The following is a 15,938-nucleotide window of genomic DNA, read 5'->3' as shown; positions in this document are numbered from 1 at the left end:
CACCTCGGCCTCCCAAAGTGCTGGGATTACAGCGTGAGCTACCATGCCCAGCCGGCCAACTAATTTTTATTTTTGGTAGAGACAGGGTTTCGACATGATGCTTAGGCTGGTCTCGAACTTCAGTGGGCTTAAGTGATCTGCCCACCTAAACCTCCCAAGTGCTAAGATTACAGGTGTGAGCCACCACACCTGGGCTTAAATTCTTCCTTCTATATGTAAATTTCTGACATCTATTAGTTTGAACTTTGTAGCTTAAGAACTAGGAGAGAATAAAAAGACTGTGGTGATAAATAACAATCACAAACATAAAAAGATATTTCAGTGTTAGAAACGTTTATTTGTCAAAAAATTAAAAAAAAAAAGGGCGTGGAATAAAACAAGGGTAAATTTCAGCTAATGCTGTACCACGATCACAGGTCGGACATAAAAAAACAAAACAAAACAACAAAACCCCCAATGGTCCTAGCAATTTCAGAAGAGTAACTTCAATGTTAAGAGTCCAGAGCTAACAGAAGAGTAAAAGGCTGCTTGCCACTACATGGTCATTTTAAAGGGAAAGGAGATGCTGCAGGTAGGCAGGGAGAAGGATTCAACTCCTAGGGAAAGCAAGATAAGAGGGGCTCCACTGCACAGGAAAAAGGGGATGCCAGCATAATCCTTACCTAGGGCTGCTCAGAGGCTGAGAATGTAAGGAAGAGTGAAAGGCTACAGAGACTAGTTTCAGGAGGAAAGAAAAGTCAACTTAGAAGAATTAAATTAAGAAAGAAAACATAGTTGGTCACAAACTCCTTTTGTTTACTGAAACATGAAGCAATGGAAACATCCCGGCAAAGGGGACCGCGCGGAGCAAGTTCTCATATATGACCGCAGCCTGAGGTTTCAGTCCGCAATTATCCTACCTGAAAGAGAGCACAACACAAGAGGCTTACACAATGCCTGGAGAGCAGCCTGGCTCCGAGTACAAGCGCCCTGGGTCCCATCCTGTATTTCACGGGGGAAAAAAAAGAACAAAACAAAACCAAGTCAGACTGGATCTAACTCATATCCTATGTAATTACCTAGGAGTCTATTAATAGCTATATATAGGAATCTACTTATGGCTATATAGGAAAAGATGCAATCTAGCTGAAGAATATGTTGGTGATAAATACATCTTTCTTATCCATCTTTTAGGCAAGATAACCCCTGTGACAGAAGGCTACTGTTGCTGCAACAAAGGGCATACATACATTTTCAAGAACTGCAATTTAATTTTGGGGTCCAGGAAAAGCAGAAGATGCTGAGATGTCATATATGGCGAACTGCACTATTCTAAATGTGTTTTGTTTTAATCTTTCACAGTAAACAAGCTTTCAGAAATGGTCACGAGGGGTAGGATATCAAGGAGCAGCCAGTCATTCACCCAATTCCAACACACCTACATGTCACACTGTCACAGAGTTAGAGCCACAGTTCCAGTAGTTCCCCTAATTGACCAAATCTCCCTTGCCAAATCAAAAGAAGAAATCACTCCTAAAATTCTCTAATCCTTCTATTGATGATGGGAACTCCAGACACCAATGGCTGGGGGAAAAAAAAAGTTAACTCACACCAAGTTCCTCTACTTATTACAGACAAAGGGCCAAATCTTGGTCTTGATCTGTGCCAATCGACTTCAAAAGTTGTGACGTTCTTGGATCAGTTCTGCTAGGGTGAGACCCGAATTTGGATCCCCAACAGTTCTGGAGTATTTCATCCTGGCAGCCTCATTAACATCAGGCTCCTGGGACTGCAACCAACTCAGGGTTATTCAGTCCATTTGAGGTTCACACCTGGAAGGTAAGTTTCTTTAAAAGTCATCACTAAAAAGAGGTTAGTTGAACAACCACTGCTTGCAGTCAAAATTCATTTTAAAATGTCCTAGCAATACCTTTTGAAGACTACAATATATGAATTTAACATTTAACTTTGAAACATAAGAGAAACAGGTTATCTGATAGATTTATACCAGCTTACTTCAGAAGCATATCCCATCTCATGCTAGATCCAGCTGCATTAAAAGTAAAAATTAATGGCAAACTACAAATTTTAAGATCATTTGCTTCACACGTAAACACAGACTGGGCTGCACGGTGGTCTCAAGAGATTTCAAGACTTGTTTACATGCATATAGGAATACAACTTACTACAGGTTCGTAACATTTGCTTCTCAATTCACATAAAAAAGCAAATTCCTATGGCTTTGCTTTTTATTTTTTTTTTTTAAGAGAGAGAGGAGCCATTCTGTTGTCCAGGCTGGAATGCAGTGGCTAACTGCAGTCCTTCACTCCTGGGCTCAAGGGATCCTCCAGCCTCACCCTCCTGAATAGTTGGGACTACAGGTGCGAGCCACTGTACACAGCTGCTTTGTTATCTTCTACATAAATACCAAAGGGATAAGTTAGGAACACCAGAAACTCAGTAGTAACTCACTTTAACCATGCTTCTGGGGCTCCAAGTGATGCTCATTTTCAAGGTACAAGAAAAACCATGAGAATGTAAAGTTGTCATAATGCTATTTCCACTCAAATGAAAAGATTTATCTATCTTTAGATACTCAAAATTATTCCTGGCATTTTAGCACTTTTGGTGCACATTTCCTGATGTAGGAAATAGTAAAATTTCAGAGCCTATGGCATTGGCTTTCACCACCTATGCAATTTTCTACACATCTGAAAATTACCAGTTTATCTAACTTACCTAACTCCTGAAATGTTCCTCTCTTCAACAACAAAAAACACAAAAATTGCTGGAAGAAATGGGAAGCATCCAGCTCTAAATGACAGCATAACAGGCTATGAAGAAATAGGGCTTAAGTGCCCATATAGAACAAGATGCTAGTCTAGATTACTAATAAGGACTCTATGGGGCAGAAGATCAAAACATTCAACTTTCAAGTAAATGTCTTAGAAGCGAACCTTTGAAATTTATAGGACTTCCTCTGGCATGCAGGTATGATATTCGAAGAGTTTCCTTTGACAAAGGGTAATGACCCAAGAAGTAGTTTGTTTTTTTGCTTTTTTTTTTTTAAAAAAAGGAGAGACAGGGTCTTACTCTGTTGCCCAGGCTGGAATACAGGGGTGTGATCATAGCTCACTGTGGCCTCTTTCAACTCCTGGGCTCAATTGATCCTTCCAACCTCAGCATTCTGAGTAGCTGGGATCACAGGTGCTCCCCATTACACCCTGCTAATTTAATTTTCTTTGTAGAGACAGGGTCTTGCTATGTTACCTAGGCTGGTCTTGAACTCCTGGGCTCAAGTGATCCTCCCACCTCAGCCTCCCAGTGTTAGGCGTGAGCCACTGCCTCTGCCCTCAAGTAGCAATTTTATTAGCAAACTGTAAGCCTAAAGTAATAGTTAAAATTCTCACTGTGATATTAATTACTAAGCCCTGAACCTGTGCCTTTCAGCTTTACCATGGCAGTACTTCTGTAGTAGAGCAAGCATGGGTTTTGGAATCAGGCCCGTGTGTGAATTCTGACTCTATCTTCCATTTACCAAATGACTTTGGGCAAAGTACTTAACCTCTCCGAGGTTCCCTTCTCTGTAAAAGAATAAAATATTTCAGTTTTATCATATAGATGATATATAAGAGAGCACGTAACAAATGTTAGATCTCTCAAATGTTTTTCTGTAACCCAAATATACTTACAACTGATTAAAGAATGTTCTATCAAATTGAATTTGTTGTTCTCTCAGAAGGAACAAGTTGGTTGGAGTCATACACTAACGCCTTGACAGGCCAAATGGAACTTGTGGCCTAAGCTAGAGAAATACTGAAGACTAACATGTAATTTGTACCTTTTGGATACTGTCCGGAGAGCAAACAGGTGGCTCTAGCCTCCTTTATGAAGCATGGGTCTCTTTCAAGGGAACTAAATGGAATCTTTTAACCATTCCCACCCATCTCTCACCTCCAGTTTTTAAAAGGCTGAGTACCGGGCTCGGTCCACATACTGCTCCCGTTCATACCGGGCCATGTCATACAGAGAATTCCGCGTAGCTGCTGAAGCCTGAGATAACTCACTCTCTGGCCCATAACCGTAGCCCTCTCCAACCGTGGGGAGCATGGCTGCAGCACGACGCAGTGGGCTCCTGTCCCTTCCATAGTAGGAGGAAGTGGTGGCCGCAGCAGCAGCCATAGCAGCTGAAGTGGCAGCAGCGCCAGAGTTTGGCAACAGGTGTCTGTCGTAGGGATCAACAGAAGTAGAGTTGAGGTGGCTGGTCACAGTTGTGCTTTGGACTTGAGGCAGATGGGACATGGTCTGCTCTGCGTAGTTGTATGCAGAAGCCGCTGCCGCTGCTGCTACTGCCTCATAAGAGCGGACCCGGTATCGCTTATAGTAGTCGAGTGCTCCATATGCATCATTGTAATACATGGATTCCCCATAGCCCATGGTGTAAGGTGTGCGAACTGCTCCATATTGTTCATTATACTGCTCAGTAAAGTCTGCCACACGACCCGTACGATCTACTGGGCACTCTTTGGACCAGTGCCCTTCTTTCCCACACCGATAGCAGCCACTCTGGTCTCCCATCCCAGGGGCAGTCCGAAGCCGGCTTGTGGACAACTGCACATGCATTCTTTTGCCTTGAGGAAACAGATGTAAGATTTATTTTAACTCATTGACATTCTTTTTCCTCCCCTAAATGAAAGTAAATTAATTGTCATAAGACACACAGACACACACACCTGTGACCCTATTTCAGCAACCTCCTTTAAAAAGTAGTTTAAATTTTTTCTTTTTTTTTTTTAAGACGGAGTTTCGCTCTTGTTGTCCGGGCTGGAGTGCAATGGTGCAACCTCCACCTCCCAGATTCAAGCAATTCTTCTGCCTCAGCCTCCCGAGTAGCTGGGATTAGAGGCATGCACTGCCATGCCTGGCTAATTTTGTATTTTTGGTAGAGACAGGGTTTCTCCATGTTGTTCAGGCTGGTCTCAAACTCCCGACCTCAGGTGATCCACCTGCCTCGGCCTCCCAAAGTGTTGGGATTACAGGCATGAGCCACCGTGCCTGGCCAGCAGTTGAAGTTTTAATACAGATGAGAGCTAGAAAATTTGATTTTTCAGAGACTAGTCAATACTTTCTACTTAGGCCAGGAGTAGACCAGACTCACTCCTGCTTCTGTCTCCACAACTTTCCTTTTTCCCCTTAAACACAACAATTGGAAAAGTTTCAACTTCTCACTGCTAAGACTATTATTACTTGTAATGATTCAAATTCTACCAATACTTTCAAAATCAACCAACAAAACCTCAGTTAAGTCAGATTTGGAAGGCATCTTGCCCATCTCTCACTGACTGACTGAGGATCTAGTAAGGCCTGAGCATTTACTATTGCTTAAAAACCACATCAGTCATCTGTCCATCTTGTTTCCTCCACCTATTTTTGCAGATGTCACCAGAAGGCTCCCAATCATGGGCACACGAACCATACCTGGCTTGTCATCTGCTTCATCTCTAGTATCTCTGGGAGTTATAAGACCTTCCAGATGTCAACTCAGCCCCACCCCCACAAGGCTAGTGTGGAAAGCTACCTGACCAAGGTCTCTCAACAAGAATTAGATCTTAAAACAGTACTGGTTTCTTAGGGACAGTGTGTTGACATGTAATGAAATGACTAGCATTTCATCCTGCCATGTAACTTACAATTCTTTATAGGGATTAACTACTAGTTAGAAAAATGCAGCCGGGCGCGGTGGCTCAAGCCTGTAATCCCAGCACTTTGGGAGGCCGAGACGGGCGGATCACAAGGTCAGGAGATCGAGACCATCCTGGCTAACATGGTGAAACCCCGTCTCTACTAAAAAATACAAAAAAACTAGCCGGGCGAGGTGGCGGCGCCTGTAGTCCCAGCTACTCGGGAGGCTGAGGCAGGAGAATGGCGGGAACCCGGGAGGCGGAGCTTGCAGTGAGCTGAGATCCGGCCACTGCACTCCAGCCTGGGCGACAGAGCCAGACTCTGTCTCAAAAAAAAAAAAAAAAAAAAAAAAGAAAAATGCAGCATTTGCCTAGAGACCTTAAGAACACATACAAATGGGCCACATCCATTTCGGCTTCCAGGAAATGACCAGCAGTGAGGAACAGCTAAGAGAAGAAACAATCTTTGCTCAGGGATTGTGAACCACCAAACCCAGGGACCCTTACTGAAGAAAGCATCTGAAGTCTTTAAAAGCAGTTAAAGAAAAAGAGTAGTCCCAGGTTGCACAAGACTCTCCTGGAGATCAAGTCAGTGCTTTCCAAATTGTAGCCAAAAGAAAATGCAAGGGAGGCTGAGGCAGGAGAATCGCTTGAACCCAGGAGGTGGAAGTTGCAGTGAGTGGAGATCATGCCACTGCACTCCAGCCTGGGCAACAGTGTGAGACTCCATCTCAAAAAAAAAAAAAAGAACGAAAACGCAGTCAGCACAGATACAGAGAACAGGGGCTTCTCATTACTCTTAAGGACTGCTCAGAACAAATCCCCCCCCTCTGCAATCAGCAAGTTGCTCTCTTTAACAGACCTTGTTCTGGATGCAGCTATGTGAGAGGAAGCCTTGTGCTCCACCATCCTGTTGGAAATAGCCCGATTCAGAACGGCAGCCAGAACAGTGCCATGCACTGACCCTGAGAGGGGAGTGGGTTAGTGCAGTAATATCACTTTAGTCAAATTCATTTTGCCCAATGTCAAAGAGTCCTATCACTCCAGTTTCTAGCAGAAACAAAAGTGCTCAGGCTTTATACCTCCAACTGCTAGCAGACAGGCAGCATCCACTATCACCGATAGTCAGCAGACACCCAAAAAGGCACTAAATATCTAAAAGCATTTTGCCATCCCATTGTTTTCAGAGATTTAAATACTCCTAATTGTTCGAAGTTAGGGGCCACAATGCTATGATTTGAACAGAAACACAGATTTCTGCCACCATTTATATCTCAAATGCAGAGTTCCCTATAATTTAGACTAAAAGATTATAAATGACTTGGCTTTCAAATACACATGATGACATTAAGCTATGTGACAGACACAAACTATGCTCCAATTGCGAAGTCAGAGTGACCATGACAGTCTAAAAAAGAGCCAATCCAGAGACCTAAAAGTAACATTTTTAACAAAAAAATTCCTTAAATTTGCACTTTACTTTTATAGATTCTGGGTCCATTTTTTGGAGAAACAAAATCCAGCAACTTTACCTTGATGTTTTTTAACTAAATCCAATCTTCATTCCTGCATTTATTTAGAGGGTGGGAACTCAAGTTTCTATCTGTGGCAAAATCTACCTCTGTGTAGTTGTGAAAAGGATGCAGGTATCAATTTTTTGTTTGTTTTTTGAGACATGGTCTTGCTCTGTCACCCAGGCTGGAGTGCAGTGGCACAATCTCGGCTCACCGCAACCTCCACCTCCCGGGTTCAAGCAATTCCCTGCCTCAGCCTCCTGAGTAGCTGGGATCACAGGCACCCATCACCACTGGTGTGATTCTTAAGCAATTTTTGTATTTTTAGCAGAGATGGGGTTTCACCATGTTGGCTAGGCTGGTCTTGAACTCGACTTCGTGATCCACTTGCCTCGGCCTCCCAAAGTGCTGGGATTACAGGCATGAGCCACTGCGCCCGGCCCAATTTTTCAACCTAGAACTAAAAAAATCTGTAATAGGGGTGACAGATTTAAAAAAAAATTTTCAAACAGTTTCTCCAAGCTGGGTGCAGTAGCTCATACCTGTAATCCCAGCACTTTGGGAGGCCGAGGTGGGCCAATCACCTGAGGCCAGAAGTTCGAGACCAGCCTGGCCAACATGGTGAAATCCTATCTCTACTAAAAAAATATAAAACATTAGCTGGGCGTGGTGGCACATGCCTGCAGTCCCAGCTACTTAGGAGGCTGAGGCACAAGAATTACTTGAACCTGGGAGGCGGAGGCTGCAGTGAGCTGAGATTGTGCCACTGCACTCCAGCCTAAGCAACAGAGCAAGACTGTCTCAAAAAAAAAAAGAAACACAAAAAAACACAAAACAACCACAGTCTTTCCAATGGTTATAATTAGCCTTTTATTTTTATTAATTATTATTATTATTATTACTTTTTGAGACAAGTATCTTGCTCTGTTGCCCAGACTGGAGTGCAGTGGCGCAATCTCAGCTCACTGCAACTTCTGCCTCCTGGGCTCAAGCAATTCTCCTGCGTCAGTCTCCTAAGTAGCTGGGACTGCAGGTGCACGCTACCACACCTGGCTAGTTTTTTCTATTTTTAGTGGAGACAAGGTTTCACCATGTTGGCCAGGCTGGTCTCAAACTCCTGAGCTCAGGTGATTCGCCTGCGTCGGCCTCCCAAAGGGCTGGGATTACAGGCATAAGCCACTGCATCCAGCCTAGCCTTTAAATACCCTAAAGTTTTAAAAATAATTGAAAAAGATTATGCTTCTCTATTATTACACCTTAAGGAACCAGGGCAAAGAAAAATGAAAGATTAATTATTCTACTCTACTACACTTGGACAAGCCAAAAGCTTAAAGATTTCCTGAGACTTCCAAAAGTTACTGAAGTTTGTTGCCAACATTTTCCAGAAAACCAGCCCAATAATAGTGTTTTATTTTGAAAGCTGTAACAGAAAAGAGCATTAAAATGCTGAGAAGTGGGAAACCTGGGGTCTTAATTTCTAAGTGCCTATCAAGTGCCATGATCCAGAAAATATTGGGGATGTAGCTAATACAGAGTAGCATTCTGACTTAATGCTTGTTTACATATAGGGAAAAAAAACAAGACACCTGAACTCTCACATATTCTTCCCAATTAAGCTGCCTGATTGTTATTTGGGAATAGCTTATTTAGGTCTTCCAATACCAACCATGTGTGCTAAGGAAGTAAGTTGAGTTCACTGCTGGCTGTAGAAAGGAAACAGATCCTGAAAGAGTAAGGTAAACTCAGATTCTGCTACTTCCTTTTAGAAGTCATACAATGCAAAAAGCCTCAATGGCAGCCATTAACATATAGAAATAAAGGTTCAAAAGAACTTTTTTGTTGGTTAATTTGAGACTGAGTCTTGCTCTGCTGCCCAGGCTAGAGTGCGGTGGCGCGGTCTCGGCTCACTGCAACCTCCGCCTCTAGGTTCAAGTGAGTCTCCTGTCTCAGCTTCCTGAGTAGCTGGGATTACAGGCATGTTTGTATTTTTAGTAGAGACAGGGTTTCACCATGTTGACCATGCTAGTCTCCAGCTCCTGACCTCAGGTGATCCCCCTGCCTCGGCCTCCCAGAGTGCTGCGATTACAGGCGTGAGCCACCTCACCGGGGCTCAAATGGCCCTTTTAAGAGGCCATGTTCATTGGTAGACAACTGAAAAGAACTTAAATTGAAACGTGTCAAACTGGTATCCAGATTGCATTTTCTGTAAAACTACAACTTACTATCCAATGCTAAGCTTGCTCTTGTCATCTGGGAGAAAAAAAACCAGAGCTGGTTATAAAAATGTCTCTATAACTAGGAGGAGAGTGCTCTCTCCAGAGGAGCCAAGTTAAGAACATGAAAACCAAATACAGGATTTTTCTTTTCCTATTCATTTTAGTGTCTGCACTTTCTTTTTTTTTTTTTTTAATTCTTTTTTTTGAGACGGAGTCTCGCTCTGTCGCCCAGGCTGGAGTGCAGTGGCCGGATCTCGGCTCACAGCAAGCTCCACCTCCCGGATTCACGCCATTCTCCTGCCTTAGCCTCCCGAGTAGCTGGGACTACAGACGCCCGCCACCTCGCCCGGCTAGTTTTTTGTATTTTTTAGTAGAGACGGGGTTTCACCGTGTTAGCCAGGATGGTCTCGATCTCCTGACCTCGTGATCCGCCCGTCTCGGCCTCCCAAAGTGCTGGGATTACAGGCTTGAGCCACCGCGCCCGGCCTAGTGTCTGCACTTTCTAAGGAAGTGATGTTTTAAAAAATCTTATAGATCCATTGCATTATTCAGATACTCACTTCCTAATTATACCTGCCTTATTAAAATACATATTCATCCTAAGCCAACTCCCCCAAGTTAAGTTAACTGATTTTTTTCTTTTCTTTTTTTTTTTTAATTAACTTCAGGTAGCTTTTCTTTTTTTTTTTTTTTTGAGACAGCGTCTTGCTTTGTCGCCGAGGCTGGAGTGCAGTGCCACGATCTCAACTCACTGCAAGCTCCGCCTCCCGGATTCACACCATTCTCCTGCCTCAGCCTCCCATGTAGCTGGGACTACAGGCACCCGCCACCATGCCCAGCTAATTTTTTTTTTTTTTTTTGTATTTTTAGTAGAGACGGGGTTTCACCGTGTTAGCCAGGATGGTCTCAATCTCCTGACCTCGTGATCCGCCCACCTCGGCCTCCCAAACTGCTGGGACTACAGGCGTGAGTCACTGCATCCGGCCCTAACTTCAGGTAGCTTTTCTTTCATTAAGATAGTTTGGCCTGTAATCGTAGCACTTTGGGAGGCCAAGTAACTGATTTTTCTTACACATATTTTTGTCCTTTTCCTTTTTTTGTTTTGTTTTGAGATAGAGTCTCGCTCTGTCGCCAGGCTGGAGTGTAGTGGCACCATCTCAGCTCACCGCAACCTCTGCCTCCCAGGTTCAAGCGATTCTGCTGGCTTAGCCTCCCAAGTAGCTGGGACTACAAGTGTGCACCACCACGCCCAGCTAATTTTTGTATTTTAGTAGAGACGGGGTTTCACCATGTTGTTGGCCAGGATGGTCTCGATCTCTTGACCTTGTGATCCCCCTGCCTTGGCCTCCCAAAGTGCTGGGATTACAGGCGTGAGCCACAGCGCCCGGCCTGTCCTTTTCCTTTTATTCAGTTGTATTAAATATATATATGTATATATATATTTTTTTCTTTTTCTTTTTTGAGAAGGAGTCTCTCTGTTGCCCAGACTGGAGTACAGTGGCACGATCTCGGTTCACTGCAACCTCTACCTCCCAGGTTCAAGCGATTCTCCTGTCTCAGCCTCCTGAGTAGCTGGGATTACAGGCACACACTACCACGCCTGGATAGTTTTTCTGTATTTTTAGTAAGTGATGGGATTTCACCATGTTGGCCAGGCTGGTCTCGAACTCCAGAATTAACTGTATTAAATATATTTAAAAGGCAAAGGCATTCTGTATTACATTACTAGAATACCTCTGCAATTTGTACCCAACTTTACATTCTTTTACATTTTGCTCATTACCTGTCAGGAGAAAACCCTCCTTCCCCAGTCTCCACTGTCCATCATGATGATCTCCCCCATCAAATGAAAATAATTAAGAATACTTTTAAAAGCTGAAAATGCAACAACATTCCAAAATAAGAAAAAGAAAAACAAATGTAAGAAAAGCAAATAAGGAAAGCTTCACTATCACTTTCAATAATTTTCTAACCAGAAGAGAAACACTCATGGTTGCAAACAGCAATCACCTGTCATCATATAGCGCTTTTACTGTCAAAACACTTTCACATCTATTCATTCTAGCTCCACTACAATCCTGTGAGGGAGGTACAGTAGGGATCATTAACTCTTTAAGTGGGGACAATACTAGTGAGGAAAATGAAGCAGAGAGATGTTAAAACACTTATTCAAGGTCACACACTAGTTAATGGTAGCAAGTATCTGCAACCTTTGCCTTATGCTTTAAAGAGCAGCTAAAGGCCAAGGCATTACTGGATGAAGCCAGAGATACCTGATGGTGCTCTGATCTCCACTATGCAAACTTTCTTACCCTTCTCTGGTCAACTTTTCCTCTTCTCCCATTATTTATTTTCTCATTCTGTTTTTCAGGTTTAACAGAGGATCCAAAAGTACTTCTTAACAACCCCTTTAATGACACTCAGGGCAAAAAAGGTGTTGACTTAGGAACCGCAAAAGTGGCTATGAACATGAGGTCCAAGACGATACTATTACCAAAACACTTGTAGAACAGTGCTATCCAAAAGAATGTTCTATGATGATGGAAATGTTCTGTGTCTCTATTAACACGGTAGCCACAGGCATCGTGACTACTGAGTGCGTGAAACGTGTCTGGTATACACCTGAAAAATTGAATTTTAAATTTTATCTAATCTTAGTTAATTTCAATTTACTAAACCACATGTAGTTACCATATTAGCACAGTTCTAGAGTCTTCTGACAACCTCTTGTGGTATTAGTGACAACATATGTACCTTTATCATCAGTATAAACAGTATGATGCTTTTACTGGAATTTCTTCAGAAGGGGGACCATCATTCTCATTTAGTCTGATATATTTAGAAATTTCTTTTTCTTAGGGTTAAATAATAGTAGGTGGAGCAGAACACTCCATGGCATGTTTTTTGACTCTGCTTGAATACATTGCACAAATCTGAGCAACCAAAAGATACTCCCGCAGATCGACTTGCCACCCAGATTTATAATATAGGGGTTCCTCTAGATGTCTTTTTTCTTCTTTCCCACCAGTATCCATCACCCAAAGCAGTAAAGAATATAAATCTTAAGCACTTAAACCCTCAAATATAAGGCTTCCTGATCATAACTAAAGACGCAGGTAAGCCACAGACCTTTATCCTCCCTTCTCTCATGAGGTACTCGTTTCCCCAAGCAGATTACACTTCCAACAGCACTCGAATGAATGCAAGAATCTCGCAGGATAAAGTAACCCACAGTCTGCGATTCTATGCAGTCGGTGAGCAACATCTTAGCAAACCTGAAAAGGGGAAGTGTTTGCTTCCCCAGAGGTAAACTATGCTTAAGAGCGGAAAACATAATCTATTATTTCCAGCTAAAACAGAATGGAAGAGACCACCCTGCCAGTTCTATAGTCTTGTGTTCTTGCCTGTCTTGAGCTAGACCCCACTCGGCTCTACTACCCAGGCCCAGAGCAGTTCACCTTGAAACTCTGTGTTGTCAAGGCCCCTGATGGCCTCCACTGCATCCTCTGCCCGCTCCATGTGTACGAAGGCATAATCCTTCACGATGTCACATTCGATGACCGGACCATACTCCTCAAACTTGGCTCGAAGCTCTTGGTTGGTACAAGTGGGGCTGATGTTACCCACGTGTAACTTGGTTGAAGCTTTGCTCTTATTCTTGCTGGCTTCCACGTTGATGTTCACCCCATGAAGCTTGTAATGGTGCAGGTTGCGTATGGCATCCTCAGCTGCCGTCTTGTCTTCTATGTGCACAAAGCCATAGTTCTTAATGATGTCACATTCCAGCACCTTCCCATACTGTTCGAAAAGAGAGCGAATCTCCTGCTCTGTGGCCTCCCGGGGCAGGTTTCCGATGAACAGCTTCACCATCCTGACAAGAGCCTGGGAGAGAAAAACAAGATTTCAAAAGTCAGGGGTGTGGTGGGAAATTTCGGTGCACTGCAGCATTTTCGTCTAATCCTCCAAAGTTCTTGCACCTTCAGAGACCCTCGCATAGACATTCATTATTCTTCCTCAGTAGAAGGGCGGTTTGTTCTTGAGAAGTGCGAGCTATGTGTGACATGGAAACAGGAGGTCGAGGGTCACCATGCATAGCACAGTCTATCACCTCCGTGAAATGGAGCGCAATGAAATACCAGAATTAGCTGTTTAATGTCTTAAAATGAGGAAAGAGAAAAGCCCAAGCAAAGGCAAGGGGTATCTATCGCAGTGCGCCTGGTAACAAGGTTTTGGAGGGAAATCTGTGTACCTCTCCTCCACGCACTAGCACCTTTCAAGATACACTAAAAGGAAAAAAGTCCCCTTTCCCTCTAACCGGGACCAACCACCCGCCCCCCAAGCGGCCCACCCTCCAGCTTCTTCGCTCCAACAAAGACTCGACCCGACCCCTGCCCCGCCTCCTTCCGGAGACCCGGTCCCGCCTCCTCCCGTTGTCTTCCCAGACCTCCCGCAGCAAAATGAGAAACCCAAATCCCCGCCATGCCTTCTGCAAGAGGCCCGGCCCGGCCCGCCCCGCCCCGCCCCCGAGCTCCCCACATCACACACACAAGACCCCCTCGCACCTCCGGGTGGCGGCGGCGGCGGCGGCGGCTCCCGCGTCAGGGAGAACCCTACAAAATGGCGACGGCCGCTCGAGCCTCGACGCGACCGGGCCCTTTCTCGCGCGCCAGCTCACGCACCAGCTCACGCACGCGCGAGTACGCGCTGCTTCCCTCCCCTTCCCCTCGCGGGAGCCGAGTGACCAATCGCGAGGCTGCATACAAATGACCTCGCAGCACGGGGGCGGGGCCTCTTGGTGGCGGCACAGCGCCGCGGAGGTCAGCCCATCCCCAGCCCCAGCCAGCCAGTCTTCACCCTGGAAAGGGTCGCCACTCCTGCGTCAGAGGGGCTCTGGACGCGACTACTGCCTAGAAAAGCGGAGGCCCGGGGGAGTCACTCACCATCACAATGGGTCCTGCTATTGGGCCCTCTGAGGAGGCCGGAGAGCTAATGACAAAGGGGAATCTCCCCGAGGGCCCTAAAAAGGGGCTTTCGTAGCGGGCTGGCCGGCCTCTGTGGCAGCTTGGGGCAACATTTCAGAAATACAGGCGCGCCACATTTTAAGCAAAACTAGTCATTGTTTTGTAGCGCTTTAAACATTATTTTAGTGTTTCATTACAGACATGTTATTTATTGGTACGGAAACTGAGAACGAAGTGGCAGAAGGATAACCTGGCAAAACTAGGACAGGCCTAAGAGGCATTGCTACCCAGGCTACGCTTAGTCATGTTTTGTTTGCTCGTGAGTATCCGTGGTCTGGTTCTCTCATTGTGTGTCCATCACAGTCCTGGTCTGTGGTGAGCACACGAGAGGGATACTTGGTGGAGAGGCCCAGCGAGGTCTCTAGTTCAGGGGTGGGACAGGGTCTCCTCGTCCACACCAAGCTGGAAGTCTAGGCGACTGTGAGTTTCCCAACTGTCTAGCATTCAGAATTCAGCTGTGGTCCAAGGGCACCTCCTGGCGGTAAAAACAAGCTTAGGCGGGCCGGGCGCGGCGGCTCACGCCTATAATCCCAGCACTTTGGGAGACTGAAGCGGGCCGATCACGAGTTCAGTAGTTCGACACCAGCTTGGCCAACATGGTGAAATCCCGTCTCTACTAAAAATACAAAAAATAGCCGGGCGTGGCGGCGGGCGCCTAGTAGTAATCCCAACTACTCGGGAGCCTGAGGCAGGAGAATCGTTGGAACCCGGGAGGCGGAGGTTGCAGCGAGCCGAGATGGTGTCACTGCACTCCAGCCTGGGTGACAGAGCAAGACTCGGTCTGGAAAAAAAAAAAGTTTAGGCAGATTCCCCAACTGTCACCCTCCAACAAAAAGTAGCCTTTTGTGGAGATTGATCGATTGGGTTTATCTCCTAGTAGAGCCTGCCAGGGAGATTGTCAGCCACCATTCCTCGTTGTAGTGGCTCCATAATGGCTTCTCTGATACCATCAGGCACACATTCCCCAGGCTGCCTTCTTCCACCCCAGCTACTTGGAGATATTCTTTCCCTGAGTTCTTTCTGTTTCTCAGCCATTTCAGAAGAGGCCCTGTCCTTCCGATTTGATTTGATTTGATTTATTTTTATTTTTCAATTTTTTAAAGACAGAGTATCGCTGTGTCACCCAGGCTGGAGGGCAGTGGTGCGATCTCGGCTTACTGCAACCTCCACCTCCTGCGTTCAAGCCATTTTCCTGCTTCAGCCTCCCGAGTAGCTGGGACTACAAGTGTGCACTACCACACCCAGCTAATTTTTGTATTTTTAGTAGAGACAGGGTTTCACCATGTTGGCCAGGCTGGTGTCCACTGGCCTTGGCATCCCAAAGTGCTGGGATTACAGGCATGAGCCACCACGCCCGGCCCTTAACTGTTACTACTATTATTTTTGAGTCAGGGGTGTCACTTTGTTTTCCAGGCTAGAGTGCAGTGGCACCATTATGGCTCACTGTAGCCTCAACCTCCCAGGAGCAAGTGATCCTCCTATCTTAGCCTCTGGAGCAGCTAGGACCACAGGTGTGGGCCACCCCAT

At 45.2% G+C, this 15,938-nt stretch overlaps 2 protein-coding genes across 9 annotated transcripts in view; one reads left to right on the top strand and one right to left on the bottom strand.

Moving 5' to 3' along the window:
* Window positions 1-15,938, top strand: part of RBM4 (RNA binding motif protein 4) — a 51,100-nt gene that overhangs the window by 30,368 nt on the left and 4,794 nt on the right. For 3 of the 5 annotated variants that reach the window (XR_012092311.1, XR_012092296.1, XM_007972214.3), the window contains one exon: window positions 1,174-3,697. The exons of 1 other annotated variant lie outside the window; for it this stretch is intronic. Coding sequence is in view for 1 of the 4 variants with exons in the window: in XM_007972214.3 (XP_007970405.1) it covers window positions 1,174-1,283 (110 nt within the window). In the remaining 3 variants the exon portion in view is untranslated. Of the gene's footprint in view, window positions 1-1,173; window positions 3,698-15,938 lie in introns of those variants that run through there. One more of the 5 variants, XR_005240562.2, reaches the window with a different exon arrangement.
* On the bottom strand, window positions 317-14,090 carry RBM4B (RNA binding motif protein 4B). Of its 4 annotated transcripts, none has more exons than XR_493040.3 (5): window positions 13,953-14,090; window positions 12,849-13,272; window positions 3,934-4,610; window positions 1,590-1,811; window positions 317-981 (listed from the first exon to the last, which is right to left on the bottom strand). XR_493040.3 is itself a non-coding variant. In XM_007972560.3 (4 exons), exons 2-3 carry the CDS (start codon window positions 13,258-13,260, stop codon window positions 3,943-3,945), a joined length of 1,080 nt encoding a protein of 359 aa, XP_007970751.1. In that variant the 5' UTR covers window positions 13,261-13,272; window positions 13,953-14,090; the 3' UTR covers window positions 317-1,811; window positions 3,934-3,942. The 4 variants fall into 4 exon arrangements, 2 of the variants coding, with proteins under 2 accessions (XP_007970751.1, XP_007970664.1); XR_012092466.1 differs by having other exon boundaries at window positions 317-899; XM_007972560.3 differs by having other exon boundaries at window positions 317-1,811.

This window comes from Chlorocebus sabaeus, chromosome 1 (assembly GCF_047675955.1).
Source record: "Chlorocebus sabaeus isolate Y175 chromosome 1, mChlSab1.0.hap1, whole genome shotgun sequence".
Classification (NCBI taxonomy): Eukaryota; Metazoa; Chordata; class Mammalia; order Primates; family Cercopithecidae; genus Chlorocebus; species Chlorocebus sabaeus.
This window is presented reverse-complemented; position numbering and strand designations above follow the sequence as displayed.